Source organism: Anomaloglossus baeobatrachus, chromosome 4 (assembly GCF_048569485.1).
Source record: "Anomaloglossus baeobatrachus isolate aAnoBae1 chromosome 4, aAnoBae1.hap1, whole genome shotgun sequence".
Classification (NCBI taxonomy): domain Eukaryota; kingdom Metazoa; phylum Chordata; class Amphibia; order Anura; family Aromobatidae; genus Anomaloglossus; species Anomaloglossus baeobatrachus.
The window spans coordinates 61260547-61284419 of NC_134356.1; the positions used below are offsets into that span (position 1 = coordinate 61260547).

The following is a 23873-nucleotide window of genomic DNA, read 5'->3' on the forward strand; positions in this document are numbered from 1 at the left end:
AAAAAAAAACATGTAAAAACTAAAACTTAGCCACAAAAATGGCCAGTTTTATGTGAGCCAAACAGCAAGGCAACCTCTTTTTGTTGGGTCTCTATCAAACTAATGTCTCTTTGGGTTACAAAATGTACAATTTATGGGTGGACAGCAGGTTCCTGTCTGCCTGTAAATTGTAGGTTTTTTTAACCCAAACAGAGGCATTAGTTATAGGGGTCCAACACAAAACGGTTGCCTTGCTGTTGCCTGTTGGACTCACGTAAAACTGGCCATTTTTGTGGCTAAGTATCTCAATTTTTACATGGTTTTTCATAGCAGTAATGTGTATATGTAACATATATAATATATTTATATATACATTTATATATGATCAAAGAGATCCATATGGCAAAGGGTTGGCTGTAAAGCACAGCATTATAGTATCATCGTTCCAGCTATTTTCACTGCCGTTTCATTGATACAAGGTTAAGGTGCATTCACACATCTATGTTACCACCCCTCATGTCATTCTAGTTTTGTCAAGGTAGAGATTTTGGGCAAAGATAGCTAATGAGTCTTTAAATTTACCAAGTATGAAAATACCCAAGAAATAGACGTGATTGAAATGTATAAACATTTTATTTTCAATAAATTCATAGGTTATAACATGAAAAATGAAAAAAAGGAAGAACCAGAGTATGAGGAGTGATGAAGGGGAAGAAACCCCACGTGACCCAGGAAGGATACCAGATCTCACAAGTGATCTGCACAAGTGCCTGGATAGGCAGCTAAATGCCCAAATGCAAGTGCAAAAAGTTGCTGGCAAGGAGATAAAAAAGGTCTCAATACATAGCCTAACAATACATAGCCAAATTTGACCCAGGTATGCACGTGGGGACCAGTCCCCACGTGCATCCCTGGGTCAAATTTGGTGATCTGCTAGCTGGGTAAGTCATTCTGCCTGGTTAGGCTATGCATTGAGACCTTTTTTTTTTATCTCCTTGCCAGCAACTTTTTGCACTTGCATTTGGGCATTTAGCTGCCTATCCAGGCACTTGTGCAGATCACTTGTGAGATCTGGTATCCTTCCTGGGTCACGTGGGGTTTCTTCCCCTTCATCACTCCTTATACTCTGGTTCTTCCTTTTTTTCATTTTTCATGTTATACCCTATGAATTTATTGAAAATAAAATGTTTATACATTTCAATCACGTCTATTTCTTGGGTATTTTCACACTTGGTAAATTTAAAGACTCTTTAATCTAAGATTGTAGCATATTCTGAGTTGTTGCCTATTATATGTTACCTACAGTTCCTATATGCTTTATAAAGATAGCTAATGGTATCTTCATACAGGGAATCTAGAGACCGATGCCGTATTAGCTGTATATCAGTGCCGATATATCAATGTATCAGACAATGAACATACAGACATGTTCTCTCCTTCAGCCAGCGTCATCAACTGAACTCGTGTATTTTGTAAAAAAAAATTAATTATACAAAATGCCACTTCGGCCTTGAAGCTAAACCGGGAGTAAGGAGTATTCCACTCCTTAATTTCTCTCAGCATATTATAAAACACATTTTTGTTCCTTGTACATTCTTTCTGTGTGAACACTGCTAAGACACTTACTCATCATTAAAAGACTTCCATCGTTTGTACATCTGTTCACTTATTCTTGGTAACCCCTTCATGACTATACAGCTTTGAATTATATTATAAGGCTGTACAATTGCTACATAGACACATAGATAATTATGCAACTACATCTATATTTTGATTTACATACACAGATATTCTTATTACGTATAAACAAACACGCTATAGCTCAGACCACCTTCACAGTTTCATGTATTTTTCTTCATCGTTCCTATGGGAGACCCAGACCATGGGTGTATAGCTTCTGCCTCTGGAGGACTCACAAAGTACTACACTAAAAAGTGTAGCTCCTCCCTCCGAGCATATACACCCCCTGGATAACCAAATATAGCCAGTTCAATGCTTTGTGTTCAGGAGGCACACATCCACACATGCATTCTCATCTGATTTTTGATAAAGAATTTGAAGAAAAGCGGGTCCAAGCCTGGACTCCCGGCATGTCCCTTCTCACCCCACTGTGTCGGCGGTGTTGTTAAGGTTGATTGCAAGGCTGGAGCCTTACATGCCGCGCTCCTTCACCATCCCTCGGGCTCTGGCTTGAAGTGGGAGCCAGCACGGTTCTCACTGCCTTGCAGGAGACCGGTCTCCATCCGCAGCCCTTTCAGGATCCTGCCGGACGGAGCACTCATCCCTCAGGGACCTGGCCCTGCGTCTCACAAGCTAAGTATTTGAGACGTTATTTGGGGGTCCCTTGTACTTTATTGTTGGGGAAAGTGTGTTATTTAACTTTTGTGACTTTTCCGGCCGGTTCTCTGGTTTTCACCTGAGAACCGCGCCGAGGGTGCCTGCGCGCCGGCCGCATTGTAAAATCTAGGCCCCGGCTTCGCCTGAGGCCTAGTTTTGTTTTCACTGCCCCTGCATGTCAGTCATGCAGAGGGACAGTGCGGCTCCGCCCACCGGCCGTTCAGCACAGGGGAGGACACTCCTCTCTAAGGAGATGTTTCCCTCCCCTGTATATCTCCTTGGCCCTCCGGATCCCGCTCTTTGACTAGGCTCCGCCCCCTCTCCTCGCTCCGGCGCCATTTTATCAGCGTTCTCACACCGATCGGCGCTGACTGCAGCATCTCTGCTAATCTGTCTGGGGGTCCGAGCTGTGGGATCCGGAGGGCACACAAACTGTCTGGTAAGCCACAACCTCCGGTTGTGGACCTTTTTATACACTCTGGGGGTCATTCTCGCTCAGAGCCCCCACCTCAGCAGCATGTCTCACACTAGGAGCAAGGCTGCAAGGCTGTACTCTATATGCACTGCATGTAAGCTCGTACTGCCTGAACCGAGCACTTATCCACATTGTGACGCCTGCTCTAACATGGTGGTGCCTCAGCCTGGAGTTTCCCCAGTGGTCCCTCCGGCTGCTCCGGCCCCGGTGGCTGAACCCCCGGCTTGGGTAGAATCCTTCTCTAACTCTATCTCCCAGTCCTTTGCCGACTCCATGGGAGAGTTGTCCCGGACTCTGCTGAGCATGCATCAGCCCCCTTCTCAGGGCGCCTCTGCTGCTACGGCTCGCTCTGCAGAGCTCACAGAGGATTCTTGCCCTGCCCCCAGACCCCGTCCTCCTAAAAGGAGACGCAGGGTCCCCTCTCCTTCCTCGTCCCGCGGCTCTGATTCACGGGCTGACTCGCAGGACGAGGAGGATGTCTTTACTGGGGGCTCGGACGCTACCTCCATGTGCCCCATTGATCTGACCGAGGGTGACGCAGATGTTAGTGATTTGATTGCGTCCATTAATTCTGTACTGGACCTCAATCCACCAGTATCAGAGGAGCAACCCTCTCTGGCAGAAAAACACCAGTTTACCTTGCCTAAGAGAACAACGAGTGTTCTTTAACCACTCCAGTTTTCAGGCCACTGTGACCAAGCCCAGGGCCTGTCCTGACAAACGCTTCCCAAAGCGTGGTTCTGATGGCCGTTTTCCCTTTCCACCAGAAGTGGTCAAGGAGTGGGCTCAATCACCAAAGGTAGACCATCCGGTGTCTAGACTCTCAGCCCGGACAGTTGTTTCAGTGGCTGATGGCACCTCACTTAAGGATCCCACTGACCGCCATGTTGACCTTCTGGCCAAATCTGTATATGAGGCGGCAGGGGCCTCGTTCTCCCCAGCTTTTGCAGCAGTGTGGGCTCTCAAGGCCATCTCTGCTTCTCTGGAGGAGATGCATTCCCTCACCAGGGAATCTATGCCTGAAATGGTTGCCTTAACTTCCCAGGCTTCAGCCTTTTCATCCTACGCCATGTCTGCCATGCTGGAGGCTTCTCACCGCACTGCGGTGGCTTCGGCTAATTCCCTCGCTATCCGCAGGATCTTGTGGCTTAGAGAGTGGAAGGCAGACGCTTCTTCAAAGAAGTTCCTTGCTGGGCTCCCATTTGCTGGGTCCAGGCTGTTCGGTGAACAACTGGATGAGATTATTAAGGAAGCTACTGGCGGGAAGAGTACTTCCTTGCCACAGACTAAAACCAGGAAACCTGTCCAGGGCAGGAACCAGTCGAGGTTTCGTTCCTTTCGTTCCTCTAACTGGTCGTCCTCTAAGCCCTCGGCCTCGTCCACTAACTCAGCCAAGGACCAGAAGCCCAACTGGCGCACGAAGCCACGTCCTCAGAAGTCCGCAGGAGCTGCTGCCACCAAGGCAGCCTCCTCTTGACTATCTGGCCGAGCCAGCAACGTCCTTGGTCGGTGGCAGGCTCTCCCACTTTGGCGACGCTTGGTTTCAACACGTCTCCGATCAGTGGGTGTGGGATATCATCTCCCACGGCTACAGGATAGAATTCTCTTCCAGCCCGCCAAACAGATTTTTTCTGTCAACTCCCCCCTGCTCCAAGGCCGCCGCCTTCTCTCAGGCTGTGGCATCCTTGCAGGCCAACGGAGTAATTGTACCGGTTCCCGCCCGGGAGGTTTCTACTCAAATCTCTTCCTAGTCCCCAAAAAGGACGGTTCCTTCCGGCCCATCCTGGATCTCAAGCTTCTCAACAAGCATGTTCAGGTGCGGCATTTTCGCATGGAGTCTCTACGATCAGTCATTGCCTCAATGACCCAAGGAGATTTCCTGGCATCCATCGACATCAGAGATGCCTATCTGCATGTGCCAATTGCAGTTTCACACCAGCGTTGGCTACGTTTTGCAATCGGAGAGGAACACTTCCAATTCGTGGCTCTCCCCTTCGGGTTAGCCACGGCTCCTCGAGTATTCACCAAGGTCATGGCAGCAGTGGTTGCGGTTCTGCACCTCCAGGGGTTGGCAGTGATTCCTTACCTGGACGACCTTCTAGTCAAGGCTTCATCCAGTGCAGACTGTCAGCGGAGTGTCTCGCTCACTCTCACCACTCTTGTTCAATTCGGGTGGCTTGTCAATCTGCCCAAGTCCACTCTGACTCTGACCCAGAAACTCATGTACCTAGGGATGCAATTCGAAACTCTGCCGGCACTTGTCAAGCTGCCCTTAGTCAAACAGCAGTCCCTCCATCTGGCGGTGCGCTCTCTGCTGAGGCCCCGCCGTCATTCCATCAGGCACCTAATGCAGGTGCTGGGTCAGATGGTGGCGTCAATGGAAGCGGTTCCCTTTTGCCCAATTCCATCTGCGTCCTCTGCAGCTGGACATTCTCCGCTGTTGGGACAAGCGGACTTCTTCCTTGCACAGGTTGGTGGCTCTGTCGCCACAGACCAGGGGCTCTCTTCAGTGGTGGCTTCGGCCCCTCTCTCTGTCTCAGGGACGCTCCTTCCTGGCCCCGTCCTGGGTGATCCTCACCACGGATGCCAGTCTATCCGGCTGGGGAGCAGTATATCTCCACCACCGAGCACAGGGCACTTGGACTCCGTCCGAATCAGCTCTCTCGATCAATGTGCTGGAAATCAGAGCTGTGCTCCTAGCTCTCGTAGCCTTTTCACCACCTGTTGGCGGGCAAGCACATCAGAGTCCAGTCAGACAAAGCGACAGCAGTTGCCTACATCAATCACCAGGGCGGGACTCGCAGCCGCCTGGCAATGTTGGAGGTTCAACGCATCCTTCAGTGGACGGAGGACTCCAAGTCCACCATATCCGCAGTCCACATCCCAGGCGTAGAAAACTGGGAAAACGGTAATAGAAAATGAATGGGACTCAGCACCAATATGGATGAATAAAAATCTTCATGCTTTATTTGAAAAGTTTAAAAAATATGGAAAGGGTCACAAATCATCCAAAATCGCCATGCGACTTGTCGTGCGGCTTGACGCGTTTCGGACACAAAAGGGGGAATTTAAAAACAGTCCTTAATCATAAGACAGCGGTTGCCTACATCAATCACCAGGGCGGGACTCGCAGCCGCCTGGCAATGTTGGAGGTTCAACGCATCCTTCAATGGACGGAGGACTCCAAGTCCACCATATCCGCAGTCCACATCCCAGGCGTAGAAAACTGGGAGGCAGATTATCTCAGCCGTCAAACCGTGGACAGCGGCGAGTGGGCTCTGCATCCGGCAGTGTTTCGGTCAATCTGCCGCAAGTGGGGCACTCCGGAAGTGGATCTAATGGCATCCCGGCACAACAACAAGGTCCCGGTTTACGTGGCTCGCTCTCACGATCCTCAGGCCTTTGCAGCGGACGCTCTGGTTCAAGACTGGTCCCAGTTTTGTCTGTCCTACGTGTTTCCCCCTCTAGCTCTCTTGCCCAGAGTCCTGCGCAAGATCAGAATGGAGGGCCGTCGGGTCATCCTCATTGCTCCAGACTGGCCCAGGCGAGCTTGGTACCCAGACCTGCTCCATCTGTCCGTAGAGGTGCCGTGGCATCTCCCGGACCGTCCAGACCTTCTCTCACAAGGTCCGTTTTTCCGCCAGAATTCTGCGGCTCTCAGATTGACGGCGTGGCTCTTGAGTCCTGGATCTTAACGACTTCTGGTATTCCTCCTGAAGTCATCTCCACTATGACTCGGGCTCGGAAGTCTTCCTCGGCCAAAATCTATCACAGGACCTGGAGAATTTTCCTGTCCTGGTGTCGCTCTTCCGGCCATGCTCCTTGGCCTTTTTCCTTGCCGACCCTCCTGTCCTTTCTACAGTCCGGTCTGCAGCTAGGGCTATCCCTCAATTCTCTCAAGGGACAGGTCTCGGCTCTGTCAGTGTTGTTCCAGCGGCGTATCGCCCGGCTGGCTCAGGTGCGCACCTTCATGCAGGGCGCGTCTCACATCATTCCGCCTTACCGGCGGCCCTTGGATCCCTGGGACCTCAATCTGGTCCTCACGGCCTTGCAGAAACCCCCCTTTGAGCCCCTTAGGGAGGTCTCTTTGTCTCGTCTTTCACAGAAAGTGGTCTTTCTAGTGGCCATAACTTCCCTCAGGAGAGTCTCTGATTTGGCTGCGCTCTCTTCGGAGTCACCTTTTTTGGTTTTTCATCAAGACAAGGTGGTTCTCCGTCCGACTCCGGACTTTTTCCCTAAGGTGGTATCTCCTTTCCACCTTAACCAGGACATTTCATTGCCTTCCTTTTGTCCGGCTCCTGTTCATCGCTTTGAAAAAGCGCTGCATACTTTAGATCTGGTGCGGGCGCTCTGGATCTATGTGTCACGCACCGCTGTTCTTAGGCGGTGCACCTCTCTTTTTGTGCTAACCACAGGCCGGCGCAAGGGCCTCTCTGCTTCTAAACCGACTCTGGCTCGTTGGATTAGGTCGGCCATTTCTGATGCCTACCAGTGTACTAAAGTGCCTCCCCCGCCGGGGATCAAGGCACACTCGACCAGAGCTGTCGGTGCCTCTTGGGCTTTTAGGCACCAGGCTACGGCTCAGCAGGTCTGTCAGGCGGCCACTTGGTCTAGTCTGCACACCTTTTCGAAGCACTACCAAGTGCATGCTCATGCTTCGGCAGATGCGAGCTTGGGCAGACGCATCCTTCAGGCGGCTGTCGTCCATTTGTGAAGTTGGGTTTCGCCTACTTCTCAGTTTCTGTTTATTTCCCATCCATGGACTGCTTTGAGACGTCCCATGGTCTGGGTCTCCCATAGGAACGATGAAGAAAAAGAGAATTTTGTTTACTTACCGTAAATTCTTTTTCTTATAGTTCCGTAATGGGAGACCCAGCACCCTCCCTGTTGCCTTTTGGCAGTTTCTTGTTCCGCGTGTTATCACCGGCTGTTGTTGTAGACAGAGGCTCCGGTTGTTTCGGTTGTTTTGCTCTATATCTACTTGTGGGTGGCTATTCTCCTTCAGCTTTTGCACTAAACTGGCTATATTTGGTTATCCAGAGGTTATATATGCTCGGAGGGAGGAGCTACACTTTTGAGTGTAGTACTTTGTGTGTCCTCCGGAGGCAGAAGCTATACACCCATGGTCTGGGTCTCTCATTACGGAACTATAAGAAAAAGAATTTACGGTAAGTAAACAAAATTCTCTTTTTTTTTTTTTTATTCTTTTCACTGAAGCAGGTAGACTTCCTAAACTTTATATATTGACTATTACTAATGGATCAGTTTAATAATGGATGACGCTCGGATGGAAGGTTGCAATGCACAGTATGTCTTCTGTGTTTCATCCATAGCCTTTAATGGCTGAGTCTGATCCACAAAACTGATGAGGAAATGCTCGGACTCTCGCAGATCCATTTTTAAAACGTGTGTTTATAGATCAATGAAACTTTCTATGCATCCTTGAGTTGTCTGAGAAAAATAATGGACAGTACACAGATGTCACATGGATGTGTGAATGCAGCCTTATACAAACAAGAGGCTTGGCTATGGGGCAGTATTGGTATATTGACAGTTAACTGCGCAATTCATGACCCATATACATAGAACAAAGCACTTGAGGACATGCATAACTAAACCATGGTAATAAACATGTCCCTGCATTTCATCCAAAGCTTATTTGCAGCAATAGCATGAAATATAGAAATAGAAACGTTTGCATTTTATATTCAGTTGGTAAGACAAATGGGGTATGTTTTTTACTTTTTGCAGGCTAAGGAGAAAATGAAGGAAGAGTCCTGGAACATTCACTTCTTTGAGTATGGCCGTGGCATGTGCATGTATCGCACATCTAAGACACGGGACCTGGTGCTGAAAGGAATCCCGGAGAACTTGCGAGGAGAGCTCTGGCTCTTGTTCTCAGGTCAGCTATAAACCTTACTTTTATTTATTATTATTTTTTTTTTTTTTTTTTTTTTTAAACTTAAAGGGAAGCTGTCAGGTGCAATATGCACCCAGAACCACAAGCAGTTGTGTGTGCATATTTCTAATCCCTGCCTAACTGTCCCTGTATATAGTAGCATAAATAAAGAGATCTTTAGAAAAAGCATTTCTAAAGATCCTTTATGATATGCTAATGAGGCCAGGGACTAGTCACAAGGGTGTTAGTTCCTGCACTCATTTCACCCTCTTAGCATTTTAGCACGCCCACAGGGGTATGTTAACATGATGATATTCTATGCAGTGTCATCAGCGATAATGCCCGTACTTGTGTCCGCTGTGACTACTGATCCGAATGCCAGGCACTTCCGGTTATGCGCAGTATGAAGCTGAGTGTACGCGTCTTGGCTTCAGAGAGGTCTACTGCGCATGACCGGAAGTGCCAGGACTTCTGATCAGCGGTGACAGCGGACACAGATACGCGTGTCACCGTTGATGACGCTGCATTGAATAGCATGTTGGCACGTCCCTATGAGTGTGCTAAGAGTGGAATCAGCGCAGGAACTAACTCCCCTGCGACTAGCCCCTGCGCTCATTAGCAATATTATAAAGGATCTTTAGAAATACCTTTTCTAAAGATCTTTTATGTATGCTACTAGATACAGGGACAATAAGGCAGGGATTAGCAATATGCACCCAGAACTGTTCGTGGATCTGGCTGCATATTGCACCTGACAGGTTCCCTTTAAATGCATTTAAAGGGGTTGTCCACTACTTGGACAACCCCCTTCTCATTGCCCATGCGAGACCCCATAAATATAACAAAGCCTGTACTCTCCTCTGATGCCGGCTTGGTTAAAGCGATGTCAGAACTTGCTATTGGGACCTATGTGAAATTATGACATGATAGCTCCGAGACCAGTCAGCGCTGGCATCCTTCTCCCCGCCAGGGAGTGGCAGGCATCGCACTCACTTCCTGTTAATCATATGAAGGCGGGTAGAAGGAAGCCGGCGCTGGTTGGTCACAGGGCTCACGTGTCATAACAATATCACATGAGCCCCAGGGACGCGAGTTCCAAAATCGCTGGAACCGTTCCGGCATCAGTGGTGAGTAGTATAGGTTTTATTTTTATGGGGGCAAACATGGGGAATTTAACTAATGCTAAAATTAATTTTTGCAATTTGGGTTTATCAGCACATCAGGACGGTCTAACAGAGAGATTGTAACTCTTTACCTGTCTCTTTCTGAGCTTGTCTCAGCTGATTTATGACCATAGAACACATCAAAGTTGAAGCCGCGAAACAAAAAGGAAACCGTGCAAAATATTTACCAAAACTCAATTGTAGAAATTACTTTTAGTCCAAAATACATGCATTTAAGTGAGCAGATTGGGGAGTATATCCGCAGAACCCCTTACCAGATGCTATTTGTATCTATTTGTATCAATGCCAGATACCGTAGCCATAGGGTCAGATACATAATTATCTATGTAGACCTGAGAAACAGTTGACAGCACTTCTACAGAAACCGATGAGACGTGTTTGTTTACAGCCACTGTAACCATTTATTTTTTTTTTCCTTTTCTGTTTTATATGCATAGGGGCCTTAAATGAGATGGCAACTCACCCTGGTTATTATGCCGACCTAGTAGAAAAATCCACTGGAAAATGTAACCTTGCAACAGATGAGATAGAACGTGACCTCCATCGCTCTATGCCCGAGCACCCTGCGTTCCAGAATGAGCTAGGGATAGCTGCGTTACGTCGCGTGCTGACCGCATATGCCTTCCGCAACCCAAATATTGGGTACTGCCAGGTAGGACTGCAATACCAATTTCAGAGATAAGGAAACTGACTTACTTTTTTTTCTGCTTTTTTTTTTTTACCATATGGATTGTTTATGAACAAAAGTGATAATAAACTCCCGTCCTATCCCTCTGCAGGCCATGAATATAGTGACCTCTGTGCTGCTTCTGTACTGCAATGAGGAAGAGGCGTTTTGGCTGCTGGTGTCTTTGTGTGAGCGGATGCTTCCAGATTATTACAACACCCGGGTTGTCGGTAAGGGAACAACAGCAGCTGTTTCATTGAAATAATAAACTGTAGCTTCCATTAGGGAACCTGCACTTATTATGTATTGTGATCCACTAGCAAATAATCAAATCCTTCACATCTTTGCAGTCAGGATGCCCTTGGGCTGTTTTATGACAGCCTGTGTTTGCTGTTCTGTAAGCAGAATGCAGGTTCAAGTGAGTTTTAGCTCTTAAGGGGGTGTTACACGCAGCGATATCGCTAGCGAGCGTACCCGCCCCCGTCGTTTGTGCGTCACGGGCAAATCGCTGCCCGTGGCGCACAAAATCGTTAGGACCCATCACACATACCTGCCTAGCGACGTCGCTGTGTCCAGCGAACCGCCTAATTTCTAAGGGGGTGGTTCGTTCGGCGTCACAGCGACGTCACTAAGCGGCCGCCCAATAGAAGCGGTGGGGCGGAGATGAGCGGGACGTAACATCCCGCCCTCCCCCTTCCTTCCTCATTGCCGGCGGCTGCAGGTAAGCTGTATTTCGGCGCTCCCGAGGTGTCACACATAGCGATGTGTGCTGCCTTGGGAACGCCGAACAACCTGCGAGATCAACAATCAACGATTTTTTTGAAAAGGAACAACGTGTCAACAATGGACGATAAGGTGAGTATTTTCCATCGTTAATTGTCATTCCTTACTGTCACACGCAACGACGTCGCTAACTATTCCGGATGTGCTTCACAGAATCCGTGACCCCGGCGATATATCGTGAGATACGTCGTTGTGTGTAACGAGGCCTTTAGGATGGAATCTCCGCAGATGTGAAAATCTTCAAAACGCCTAAAAATGCTTGCAGATGTTTTCCTGTAAATGTGAAGGGAGTGCAGCAGAGTGGTCCCGTGGTCGCAGAGTGGTCCCAGCGCCTGTGGCCGCTGAGTGCCCCCTCCACTTGGCTTCCATCTGGTAAATAATTTGCCTTTGAGAACATTGACCCCTTAATAATCAGGGACTTATGTCCCTGGTCATTTCGTGGGAATCCCCCACTGGCTGCTGCGGTGAGTCATTGGGGATCCATGCACATGTCAGCTGATTTCATCACTAGAGAGTAGAATATTCGATTACAGTAATCAATACCAAAATGTATATAATTGATACAAACATAAAATAATCAAAATAGTGTATATATAGTGTAATAACAGGTCAAAATGCTTAAATGGGAAAGAATTAGTGCTTGCTAGTAAAAGGTCAGTACTAAACAGTAGAGGCCTGTAAGAGACATATAATTCAATATAACATTTAATACATTTAATGAGCCAGAGACAGCTAATGATACTGGTCTGATATGCGTAAAAGCAAAGCCTTAAAGGGAATCTGTCAGCAGGTTTTTGCTACCTCATCTAAGAGCAGCATGATGTAGGTAAAGAGATCCTGAGTTCAACCATGTATTACTTAGATTAGTGGCTGCAGCAATTCTGACACAGTGAAAGATTTTTAGATTCTGGATGTAGCAGGACTGGGTGATCTGTCCCTGCCCACCTGGGGCTTTGTGTACATTTCCATATACAGAACCTGCTAATCACAGAAGGGGCGGAGTTAGACTAGAGCTCAGGCAGCTGAGACCCACTAATGATAAAGATAAAAGGCTTCTACTAACATTGCAGGTAAACAAAAACGGACTGTGAGACAAGACACGCAGGGCTGAATGTTCTAATTCTTACAGCATGCTTCTTCTGATTACATTTCAGAAACCTGCTGACAGTCCCTTTTTAAATCATGTATAAGAATAGGTACTAGTATACACTATCACACAAAAATAACCATGATATAGATGCCATTCCCACTGGGATGGTGCCGATGCACGTTTCAACCCTTCTTTGTCAAAGGGTAACATCATCTCTACAGAAGTCCACCTCTCACTTGAATTTTATTAGAAGTAGTGTCGAGACAGAGTGGGGCATGCGTCTCGTTACAGCCATCTCCACTGCACCCAGTGCCAAGCCGCGCTGCACTTGATCTATGGCATCAACCCATGGAACATCGTCACAAAAGCTCCAGAAGGCAGGACCAAAAGTGACCCATGTGCATAGAAACCAACATGTATACTAATTGTCCAGGCAGCTATACAAATGTGGCGCCTTTCTAAAAGTTAACCCCTTCAGCCCACAGGCACTTTCCGTTTTTTGCATTTTTGTTTTTTGCTCCCCTTCTTCCGAGAGGCGTAACTTTTTTTATTTCTTTATCGTTCCTTTGGGAGACCCAGACCTTGGGTGTTTAGCTTCTGCCTCCGGAGGACACACAAAGTACTACACCTAAAAGTGTAGCTCCTCCCTCTGAGCTTATACACCCCCTGGTGAGCCAGTCCCAGCCAGTTTATCGCTTTGTGTTCAGGAGGCATACATCCACACATGCATTCTCATATGATTTTCCTTTTTGGAATGAGATTGAAGAAGTGCGGGTCCACGTCTGGACCCACGGCATGTCCCTTCTCACCCCACTGTGTCGGTGGTGTTGTAAGGTTGATTTCCAAGGCTGGAGACTTACATGCCGTGCTCCTTCACCATCCCTCCTGGGCTCTGGCTTGAAGTGGGAGCCAGCGCGGTCTCCATGCCTGGCAGGAGACCGGTCTCCATCCGCAGCCATTTAGGACCCTGCTGGACCGGAGCACTCATCCCCAGGGACCTGGCCCTGCGTCTCAGCAGCTAAGTACCTGAGACGTTTATATGTTGGGGGTCCCTGTGCTTTATTGTATGGGAAGAGTGTGCTTACTGTATTTATTTTGGCATTTCCGGCGGGTTCTCTAGCTTTCGCCCGAGAACCGCGCCGATGGTGCCTGCGCGTCGGCCTCGCCGCTCAAATTTAGGCCCCGGCTTTGCCGGAGGCCTAGTTTCTGTTCACTGCCCTCGCATGTCACTCATGCAGAGGGACAGGCACGGCTCCTTCTGGCGGCCGTCCTGCACAGGGGAGGGACACTCCCCACTGCTGTGCGTGTCTCCTCCCCTGCAGGTCTCTATGGCCCTCCAGATCCCGCTTTCCTACGGGAACGCCCCCAAGTCCCGCCCCCATTCTCCTCGCTCCGGCGGCCATTTTCTCAGACAGGGTTCATTCTGCGCTGGCCTGCACTCTGCATCCCTGCTGAGGTGCTGTGCATTGGGGGTCCGGGCTTCAGGATCTGGAGGGCACACAACACCGCTTCCAGCGGTCTGGTAAGCCACAACCGGTCTCTGGTTGTGGACCTCTGTATATACTCCCTGGGGTTCATTCTCTTTGTAGAGTCCCCACTCCAGCAGCATGTCTCACACGAGGAGCAAGGCTCCAAAGCTTTATACTGTATGCGCTGCATGTAAGCTCCTGCTGCCTGAACCGAGCACCTATCCACATTGTGATGTCTGCTCTAACTTGGCGGTGCCACAGCCTGGAGTCTCACCCCCAGTGGTCTCTCAGGCTGCTCCTGTACCTGTGGCTGAACCCCCGGCCTGGGTAGAATCCTTTTCTAGGTCTATCTCCCAGTCTTTTGCTGAGTCCATGGGACTTCTGTCCAGGACTTTGAATATGCATCAGCCCCCTTCACAGGGTGCCTCTACTGCTAAAGGTCCCTTAGGATCTCTATCATCTGACCTCCGTCCAACGGAGCTCACAGAGGATTCATCATCAGGGCCCAGACCCCGTCCTCCTAAGAGGAGACGCAGGGTTTCCTCTCCCTCCTAATCCCGCGGCTCTGATTCAAGAGCTGACTCGCAGGATGAGGAGGATGCCTTTACAGGGGGCTCGGAGGCTAACTCCATGTACCCCATTGATCTTTCCGAGGGTGACTCAGATCTTAGTGACTTGATTGCTTCCATTAATTCTGTACTGGATCTCAATCCGCCAGTATCAGAGGAGCAACCCTCTCTGGCAAAAAGCACCAGTTTACCTCGCCTAAGAGAGTAAAGAGTGTGTTCTTTAACCACTCCAGTTTTCAGACCGCTGTGACCAAACCCAGGGCCTGTCCTGACAAACGCTTCCCAAAGCGTGGTTCTGATGACCGTTTTCCCTTTCCACCTGAGGTGGTCAAGGAGTGGGCTCATTCCCCAAAGGTAGACCCTCCGGTGTCTAGGCTCTCAGCCCGGACCGTTGTGTCGGTGGCTGATGGCACCTCCCTTAAGGATTCCACTGACCGTCAGATTGACCTTCTGGCCAAATCCGTGTATGAAGCGGCGGGGGCCGCGTTTTCCCCAACTTTTGCAGCAGTGTGGGCTCTCAAAGCCATCTCTGCTTCTCTAGAGGAGATGCATTCCTTCACCAGGGAATCCATGCCCGAAATGGTTACCTTAACTTCCCAAGCTTCAGCTTTTTCATCTTATGCCATGTCTGCCATGCTGGAGGCTTCTCACCGCACTGCGGTGGCTTCGGCTAATTCCCTCGTTATCCGCAGGATCTTGTGGCTTCGAGAGTGGAAGGCAGATGCTTCTTCAAAGAAGTACCTTGCTGGGCTCCCTTTTGCGGGGTCCCGGCTGTTCGGAGAACAGCTGGATGAAATTATTAAGGAAGCTACTGGCGGGAAGAGTACTTCCATGCCACAAACCAAAACCAGGAAACCTGCCCAGGGTAGGAATCAGTCGAGGTTTCGCTCCTTTCGTTCCTCCAACTGGTCGTCCTCTAAGCCCTCGGCCTCATCCACGAACTCAGCTAAGGACCAGAAATCCAACTGGCGCCCAAAGGCGCGTCCGCAGAAGACCGCAGGAGGTGCTGCCACTAAGGCAGTTTCCTCGTGACTATCTGCCCGCTCCAGCAACGTCCTTAGTCGGTGGCAGGCTCTCCCACTTTGGCGACGCTTGGTTTCAACACGTCTCCGATCAGTGGGTGAGAGATATCATCTCCCACGGCTACAGGATAGAATTCTCTTCCAGACCGCCAAACAGATTTTTCTTTTTCGCTCTATTGGGAGACCCAGACAATTGGGTGTATAGGCTATGCCTCCGGAGGCCGCACAAAGTACTACACTTAAAAGTGTTAAGCCCCTCCCCTTCTGCCTATACACCCCCCGTGCTCCCACGGGCTCCTCAGTTTTTGCTTTGTGCGAAGGAGGTCAGACACGCACAGCACAGCTCCACAGATTAGTCAGCAGCAGCTGCTGACCATGTCGGATGGAAGAAAAGTGGGCCCATATAGGGCCCCCAGCATGCTCCCTTCTCACCCCACTCTTGTCGGCGGTGTTGTTAAGGTTGAGGTATCCATTGCGGGTACAGAGGCTGGAGCCCACATGCTGCTTTCCTTCCCCATCCCCCTCAGGGCTCTGGGTGAAGTGGGATCTTATCGGTCTCCAGGCACTGAGACCGTGCTTCATCCACAACTCCTGTGGAGCCTGATGGATAGGAGCCGGGTACCGTTCAGGGACATGGCCCTGCATCTTGGAGGTATTCTGTATCCCTGTGGGGACCGCGCACGGCATCACCTCAGCTTTGCTGGGTGTGCTAGTGCACCGGGGACCGCGGCGCTGACCGGGTCTATATGTGCCATTACACACTCAGCGTCGCTGAGTGTGTTTATATGTAGGACCGCACTAACCGCCGCTGCCATGGGAGACTGCGGCGCGGCTGGGACTTGTAGTTCGCCGGGGACTTTCACGCCGGCCGCGCTTTTACGGCGGCCGCGTTTATACTAGAGTCCCCGGCTTGCTTGCGGCCTAGTTTTCCCTTTCTCCCGCCCTCAGCCCTGACAGGCAGGGGAAGGGCGGGACGCTGCAGAGCGAGCAGCACTGAGGGCTGGAGTATGATTTACATACTCCACCCCCCTCACTGTGCGCAGTGTGAGCACCAGTTCCCGCACTTTCTCGGCCACGCCCCCAGCTCCCTCCTCTCGTCAGGACGCCGCAGCCATTCCTGTCAGCTCCTCGGACGCTGCAGAGGGGGACAAATCCTGGGAGACCCAGACACGGTCTCTGGTGGCCTCACAACCGCTTTAGGCGGCTGGTAAGCAGCACCTGTTGGTGCTAGCCCCATGGTGCTGTAGTATATTGGTACATTATTTGTGTATTGTATATACTTTACATTGTATGAGCACAGTTCATTCTGGCTATATACCCTATTGTGTTACTCAGGGAAAACTATAGCATGGCGCCCACAAAAGGCAGGGGTGCCAAACCACAGGCTTATTATGCTGCCTGCGCCGCTTGTAAGACCCCACTACCGGCAGGTTCCACTGACCCTCATTGTGTGCAGTGTTCGGCCCCTGTGGCACTTCTTCAGCCGGAGCCTATGCTAAGAGGGGCCCAGGGGGAGCCACCTGTTGACACTGTCCAGGTGACGGGGACTGAGTTTGCAAAACTCTCTGAGACTATGGCTAAGATACTAGAAGCCTTGCAGTCCAGGCCGGTATCTCAGCAAAGGGACTCTGGTGAATCATTGTTCCCTGGCCCCCCTCAGTTGGACCTTCTTTGTCCTCCCGGGGTATCTCATACATCCCAGGCTGAGGGTTCTGACTTAGACCCCAGCCCCAGATCGACTAAGCGGGCTCGCTTAGAATTTCCCTCGACATCATATTGTTTAGGGTCTCAGCGGGGGGAATCCTTGGTTGATGATGCGGAGACAGCTGATCAGGATTTGGATCCTGAGAGCGCTCTCAATCTTAATACTCCAGACGGGGACGCCATAGTGAACGATCTTATTGCGTCCATCCATCAGTTGCTGGATATTTCTCCCTCAGCCCCTCCGGCGGAGGAGTCAGCTTCGCAGCAGGAGAAATTTCGTTTCAGGTTCCCCAAGCGTACACAGAGTATGTTTTTAGACCACTCTGATTTCAGAGAGGCAATCCAGAATCACCATGCTTGTCCAGATAAGCGTTTTTCTAAGCGCCTTAAGGATACACGTTATCCTTTCCCCCCGGACGTGGTTAAAGGTTGGACTCAATGTCCCAAAGTGGATCCTCCAATCTCCAGACTGGCGGCTAGATCCATACTTGCAGTGGAAGATGGGGCCTCGCTCAAAGATGCCACTGACAGGCAGATGGAGCTCTGGTTGAAATCCATCTACGAAGCTATCGGAGCTTCTTTTGCACCAGCATTCGCAGCCGTATTGGCGCTGCAAGCTATCTCAGCAGGTCAAGCGCAAATTGAAGCAGCCACATGCACGGCCGCGCCACAAGTGGCATCCATTACCACCCAGACCTCGGCAATTGCGTCTTACGCTATTAATGCTGTCCTGGACTCTGTGAGCCGTACGGCGGTTGCGGCCGCCAATTCAGTGGTACTCCGCAGGGCCTTGTGGCTACGGGAATGGAAGGCAGATTCTGCTTCCAAAAAGCGCTTAACCAGTTTGCCAATTTCTGGCGACAGGCTGTTTGGTGAGCGCCTGGATGAAATCATCAAACAATCCAAGGGAAAGGACACATCCTTACCCCAGCCCAAACAGAACATCCCCCAACAGAGGAGAGGGCAGTCGAGGTTTCGGTCCTTTCGGGGCGCGGGCAAGGCCCAATTCTCCTCGTCCAAAAGGTCTCAGAAAGAACAAAGGAACTCTGATGCATGGCGGTCTAAGTCACGTCCTAAAAAGACCATTGGAGGCACCGCTAACAAAGCGGCTTCCTCATGACTTTCGACCTCCTCTAGTAGCATCCTCGGTCGGTGGCAGGCTCTCCCGCTTTTGCGACACCTGGCTGCCACAAATAAAAGACCGCTGGGTGAGAGACATTCTGTCTCACGGTTACAAGATAGAGTTCACCTCTCGTCCCCCGACTCGATTCTTCAGGTCCTCTCCGCCTCCCGAGCGAGCCGAGGCTCTTCTGCAGGCGCTGGGCACTCTGAAGGCAGAAGGAGTGGTGGTCCCTGTTCCTCTTCAGCAACAGGGCCACGGTTTTTACTCCAACTTGTTTGTGGTCCCAAAGAAGGACGGGTCCTTCCGTCCAGTCCTGGACCTGAAACTTCTCAACAAACACGTAAAGACCAGGCGGTTCCGGATGGAATCCCTCCGCTCCGTCATCGCCTCAATGTCTCAAGGAGATTTCCTTGCATCAATCGATATCAAAGATGCTTATCTCCACGTTCCGATTGCCCCAGAGCACCAGCGCTTCTTGCGCTTCGCCATAGAAAACGAACACCTACAGTTCGTGGCACTGCCATTCGGCCTGGCAACAGCCCCACGGGTTTTCACCAAGGTTATGGCTACTGTAGTTGCGGTCCTCCATTCTCAGGGTCACTCGGTGATCCCTTACTTGGACGATCTGTTGATCAAGGCACCCTCTCAAGAGGCATGCCAACACAGCCTCGACGCTACCCTGGAGACTCTCCAGAGTTTCGGGTGGATCATCAATTTTCCAAAGTCAAATCTGACACCGGCCCAATCGCTGACATACCTTGGCATGGAGTTCCATACCCTCTCAGCGATAGTGAAGCTTCCGCTGATCAAGCAGCAGTCACTACAGAAAGGGGTTCAATCTCTCCTTCAAGGCCAGTCATTCCCCTTGAGGCGCCTCATGCACTTTCTGGGGAAGATGGTGGCAGCAATGGAAGCAGTCCCTTTCGCGCAGTTTCACCTGCGTCCCCTTCAATGGGACATCCTACGCAAATGGGACAGGAAGCCGACGTCCCTCGACAGGACCGTCTCCCTTTCTCAGGCGACCAAAGCCTCCCTTCGGTGGTGGCTTCTTCCCACTTCATTATCGAAGGGGAAATCCTTCCTACCCCCATCCTGGGAAGTAGTCACGACGGACGCGAGTCTGTCAGGGTGGGGAGCGGTTTTTCTCCACCACAAGGCTCAGGGTACGTGGACCCGGCAAGAGTCCTCGCTTCAGATCAATGTTCTGGAAATACGGGCAGTGTATCTTGCCCTGAAAGCGTTCCAGCAGTGGCTGGAAGGCAAGCAGATCCGAATTCAGTCGGACAATTCCACAGCGGTGGCATACATCAACCACCAAGGCGGCACACGCAGTCGACAGGCCTTCCAGGAAGTCCGGCGGATTTTGATGTGGGTGAAAGCCACGGCCTCCACCATATCCGCAGTTCACATCCCAGGCGTAGAAAACTGGGAAGCGGATTATCTCAGTCGCCAGGGCATGGACGCAGGGGAATGGTCCCTTCACCCGGACGTGTTTCAGGAGATCTGTTGCCGCTGGGGGGTGCCGGACGTCGACCTCATGGCGTCCCGGCACAACAACAAGGTACCAATGTTCATGGCACGGTCTCAAGAACCCAGAGCTCTGGCGGCAGACGCCTTAGTTCAGGATTGGTCGCAGTTTCAGCTCCCTTATGTGTTTCCTCCGCTGGCACTGTTGCCCAGAGTGTTACGCAAGATCAGGGCCGACTGCCGCCGCGTCATCCTCGTCGCTCCAGACTGGCCGAGGCGGTCGTGGTACCCGGATCTGTGGCATCTCACGGTCGGCCGACCGTGGGCACTACCAGACCGACCAGACTTGCTATCTCAAGGGCCGTTTTTCCATCTGAATTCTGCGGCCCTCAACCTGACTGTGTGGCCATTGAGTCCTGGATCCTAGCGTCTTCAGGGTTATCTCAAGAGGTCATTGCCACTATGAGACAGGCTAGAAAACCAACGTCCGCCAAGATCTATCACAGGACGTGGAAAATTTTTCTGTCGTGGTGCTCTGCTCAGGGTTTTTCTCCCTGGCCATTTGCATTACCTACTTTTCTGTCCTTCCTTCAATCTGGACTGGAAAAGGGTTTGTCGCTGGGCTCCCTTAAGGGACAAGTTTCGGCGCTCTCTGTGTTTTTCCAGAAGCGCCTAGCTAGACTTCCACAGGTACGCACGTTCCTGCAGGGAGTTTGTCACATCGTTCCACCTTAGAAGCGGCCGTTAGAACCCTGGGATCTAAACAGGGTGCTGATGGTTCTTCAGAAACCACCTTTCGAGCCAATGAGAGATATCTCCCTCTCACGACTTTCGCAGAAGGTGGTTTTTCTAGTAGCAGTCACTTCTCTTCGGAGAGTGTCTGAGCTAGCAGCGTTGTCGTGCAAAGCCCCTTTTCTGGTGTTTCACCAGGACAAGGTGGTTCTACGTCCGGTTCCGGAATTTCTTCCTAAGGCGGTATCCCCCTTTCATCTCAATCAGGATATCTCCTTACCCTCTTTTTGTCCTCATCCAGTTCACCAATGTGAAAAGGATTTGCACTTGTTAGATCTGGTGAGAGCACTCAGACTCTACATTTCTCGTACGGCGCCCCTGCGCCGCTCGGATGCACTCTTTGTCCTTGTCGCTGGCCAGCGTAAAGGATCACAGGCTTCCAAATCAACCCTGGCTCGGTGGATAAAGGAGCCAATTATCGAAGCTTACCGTTCGGCTGGGCTTCCGGTTCCCTCAGGGCTGAAGGCCCATTCTACCAGAGCCGTGGGAGCGTCCTGGGCTTTGAGGCACCAGGCTACGGCTCAACAGGTGTGTCAGGCGGCTACCTGGTCGAGCCTGCACACTTTCACGAAGCACTATCAGGTGCATACCTATGCTGCGGCGGATGCCAGCCTAGGTAGACGAGTCCTTCAGGCGGCGGTTGCCCACCTGTAGGAAGGGGCCGTTTTACGGCTCTCTTACGAGGTATTATTTTACCCACCCAGGGACTGCTTTTGGACGTCCCAATTGTCTGGGTCTCCCAATAGAGCGAAAAAGAAGAAGGGAATTTTGTTTACTTACCGTAAATTCCTTTTCTTCTAGCTCCAATTGGGAGACCCAGCACCCGCCCCTGTTTTTTTGTGTACACATGTTGTTCATGTTGAATGGTTTTAGTTCTCCGATATTCCTTCGGATTGAAGTTACTTTAAACCAGTTGATAATTCTTTTTCCTCCTTCTTGCTTTTGCACCAAAACTGAGGAGCCCGTGGGAGCACGGGGGGTGTATAGGCAGAAGGGGAGGGGCTTAACACTTTTAAGTGTAGTACTTTGTGCGGCCTCCGGAGGCATAGCCTATACACCCAATTGTCTGGGTCTCCCAATTAGAGCTAGAAGAAAAGGAATTTACGGTAAGTAAACAAAATTCCCTTCTTTCTTTATCGTTCCTATGGGACACCCAGACATTGGGTGTATAGCTTCTGCCTCCGGAGGACACACAAAGTACTACACTAAAAAGTGTAGCTCCTCCCTCTGAGCTTATACACCCCCTGGAGAACCAGATCTAGCCAGTTTATCGCTTTGTGTCAGGAGGCATACATCCACACATGCATCCAAGGACCAAAAATCCAGCTGGCGCACAAAAGCACGTCCACAGAAGACCGCAGGAGCTGCTGCCACTAAGGCAGCCTCCTCTTGACTATCTGTCCGCGCCAGCAACGTCCTTAGTCGGTGGCAGGCTCTCCCACTTTGGCGACGTGTGGTTTCAACACGTCTCCGATCAGTGGGTGCGGGATATCCTCTCCCACGGCTACAGGATAGAGTTCTCTTCCAGCCCGCCAAACAGATTTTTTCTGTCAACTCCCCCCTGCTCCAAGGCCGCCGCCTTCTCTCAGGCCGTGGCATCGTTGCAGGCCAACGGAGTAATTGTACCGGTTCCCGCCCGGGAACGGTTCAGAGGTTTCTACTCAAATCTCTTCCTAGTCCCCAAAAAGGACGGTTCCTTCCGGCCCATCCTGGATCTCAAGCTTCTCAACAAGCATGTTCAGGTGCGGCATTTTCGCATGGAGTCTCTGCGATCAGTCATTGCCTCAATGACCCAAGGGGATTTCCTGGCATCCATCGACATCAGAGATGCCTATCTGCATGTGCCAATTGCAGTTTTACACCAGCGTTGGCTACGTTTTGCAATCGGAGAGGAACATTTCCAATTCGTGGCTCTCCCCTTCGGGTTAGCCACGGCCCCTCGGGTATTCACCAAGGTCATGGCAGCAGTGGTTGTGGTTCTGCACATCCAGGGGTTGGCAGTGATTCCTTACCTGGACGACCTTCTAGTCAAGGCTTCATCCGTCGCACACTGTCAGCGGAGTGTCTCGCTCACTCTCGCCACTCTAGCCCAATTCGGGTGGCTTGTCAATCTGCCCAAATCCACTCTGACTCCGACCCAGAGGCTCACGTACCTAGGGATGCAGTTCGAGACTCTGCCGGCACTTGTGAAGCTGCCCTTAGTCAAACAGCAGTCCCTCCAACTGGCGGTGCGCTTTCTGCTGAGGCCCCGCCGTTATTCCATCAGGCACCTGATGCAGGTGCTGGGTCAGATGGTGGCGTCAATGGAGGCTGTTCCCTTTGCCCAGTTCCATCTGCGTCCTCTGCAGCTGGACATTCTCCGCTGTTGGGACAAGCGGCCTTCCTCCTTGCACAGGCTAGTGGCTCTGTCGCCACAGACCAGGAGCTCTCTTCAGTGGTGGCTTCGGCCCCTCTCTCTGTCTCAGGGGCGCTCCTTCCTGGCCCCGTCCTGGGTGATCCTCACCACGGATGCCAGTCTATCCGGCTGGGGAGCGGTATGTCTCCACCACCGAGCGCAGGGCACTTGGACTCCATCCGAGTCAGCCCTCTCGATCAATGTGCTGGAAACCAGAGCTGTGCTTCTAGCTCTCCTAGCCTTTCACCACTTGTTGGTGGGCAAGCACATCCGAGTCCAGTCAGACAACGCGACAGCGGTTGCCTACATCAATCACCAAGGTGGGACACGCAGCCGCCTGGCAATGTTGGAGGTTCAACGCATCCTTCAATGGACGGAGGACTCCAAGTCCACCATATCCGCAGTCCACATCCCAGGCGTGGAAAACTGGGAAGCAGATTATCTCAGCCGTCAAACCGTGGACAGTGGCGAGTGGTCCCTGCATCCGGCAGTGTTTCAGTCAATCTGCCGCAAGTGGGGCATTCCGGAAGTGGACCTAATGGCATCCCGTCACAACAACAAGGTTCCGGTTTACGTGGCTCGCTCCTACGATCCTCAGGCATTCGACGCGGACGCTCTGCTTCAAGACTGGTCCCAGTTTCGTCTGTCCTACGTGTTTCCCCCTCTAGCTCTCTTGCCCAGAGTCCTGCGCAAGATCAGAACGGAGGGCCGTCGAGTCATCCTCATTGCACCGGACTGGCCCAGGCGAGCTTGGTATCCAGACCTGCTCCATCTGTCCGTAGAGATGCCGTGGCATCTCCCTGGACCGTCCAGACCTACTCTCGCAAGCTCCGTTTTTCCGCCCGAATTCTGCGGCTCTCAAATTGACGGCGTGGCTCTTGAGTCCTGGATTTTGACGGCTTCTGGTATTCCTCCTGA

General features: G+C 51.1%; 1 protein-coding gene across 4 annotated transcripts in view; it reads left to right on the top strand.

Annotated features, from left to right (window-relative positions):
• TBC1D9B (TBC1 domain family member 9B) overlaps positions 1-23873 on the top strand; it is a 188980-nt gene that overhangs the window by 72280 nt on the left and 92827 nt on the right. For all 4 annotated transcript variants that reach the window (XM_075344376.1, XM_075344377.1, XM_075344379.1 and 1 more), the window contains exons 9-11: positions 8543-8693; positions 10312-10526; positions 10654-10771. In XM_075344376.1, the coding sequence (XP_075200491.1) occupies positions 8543-8693; positions 10312-10526; positions 10654-10771 (484 nt within the window). The remainder of the gene's footprint in view (positions 1-8542; positions 8694-10311; positions 10527-10653; positions 10772-23873) is intronic.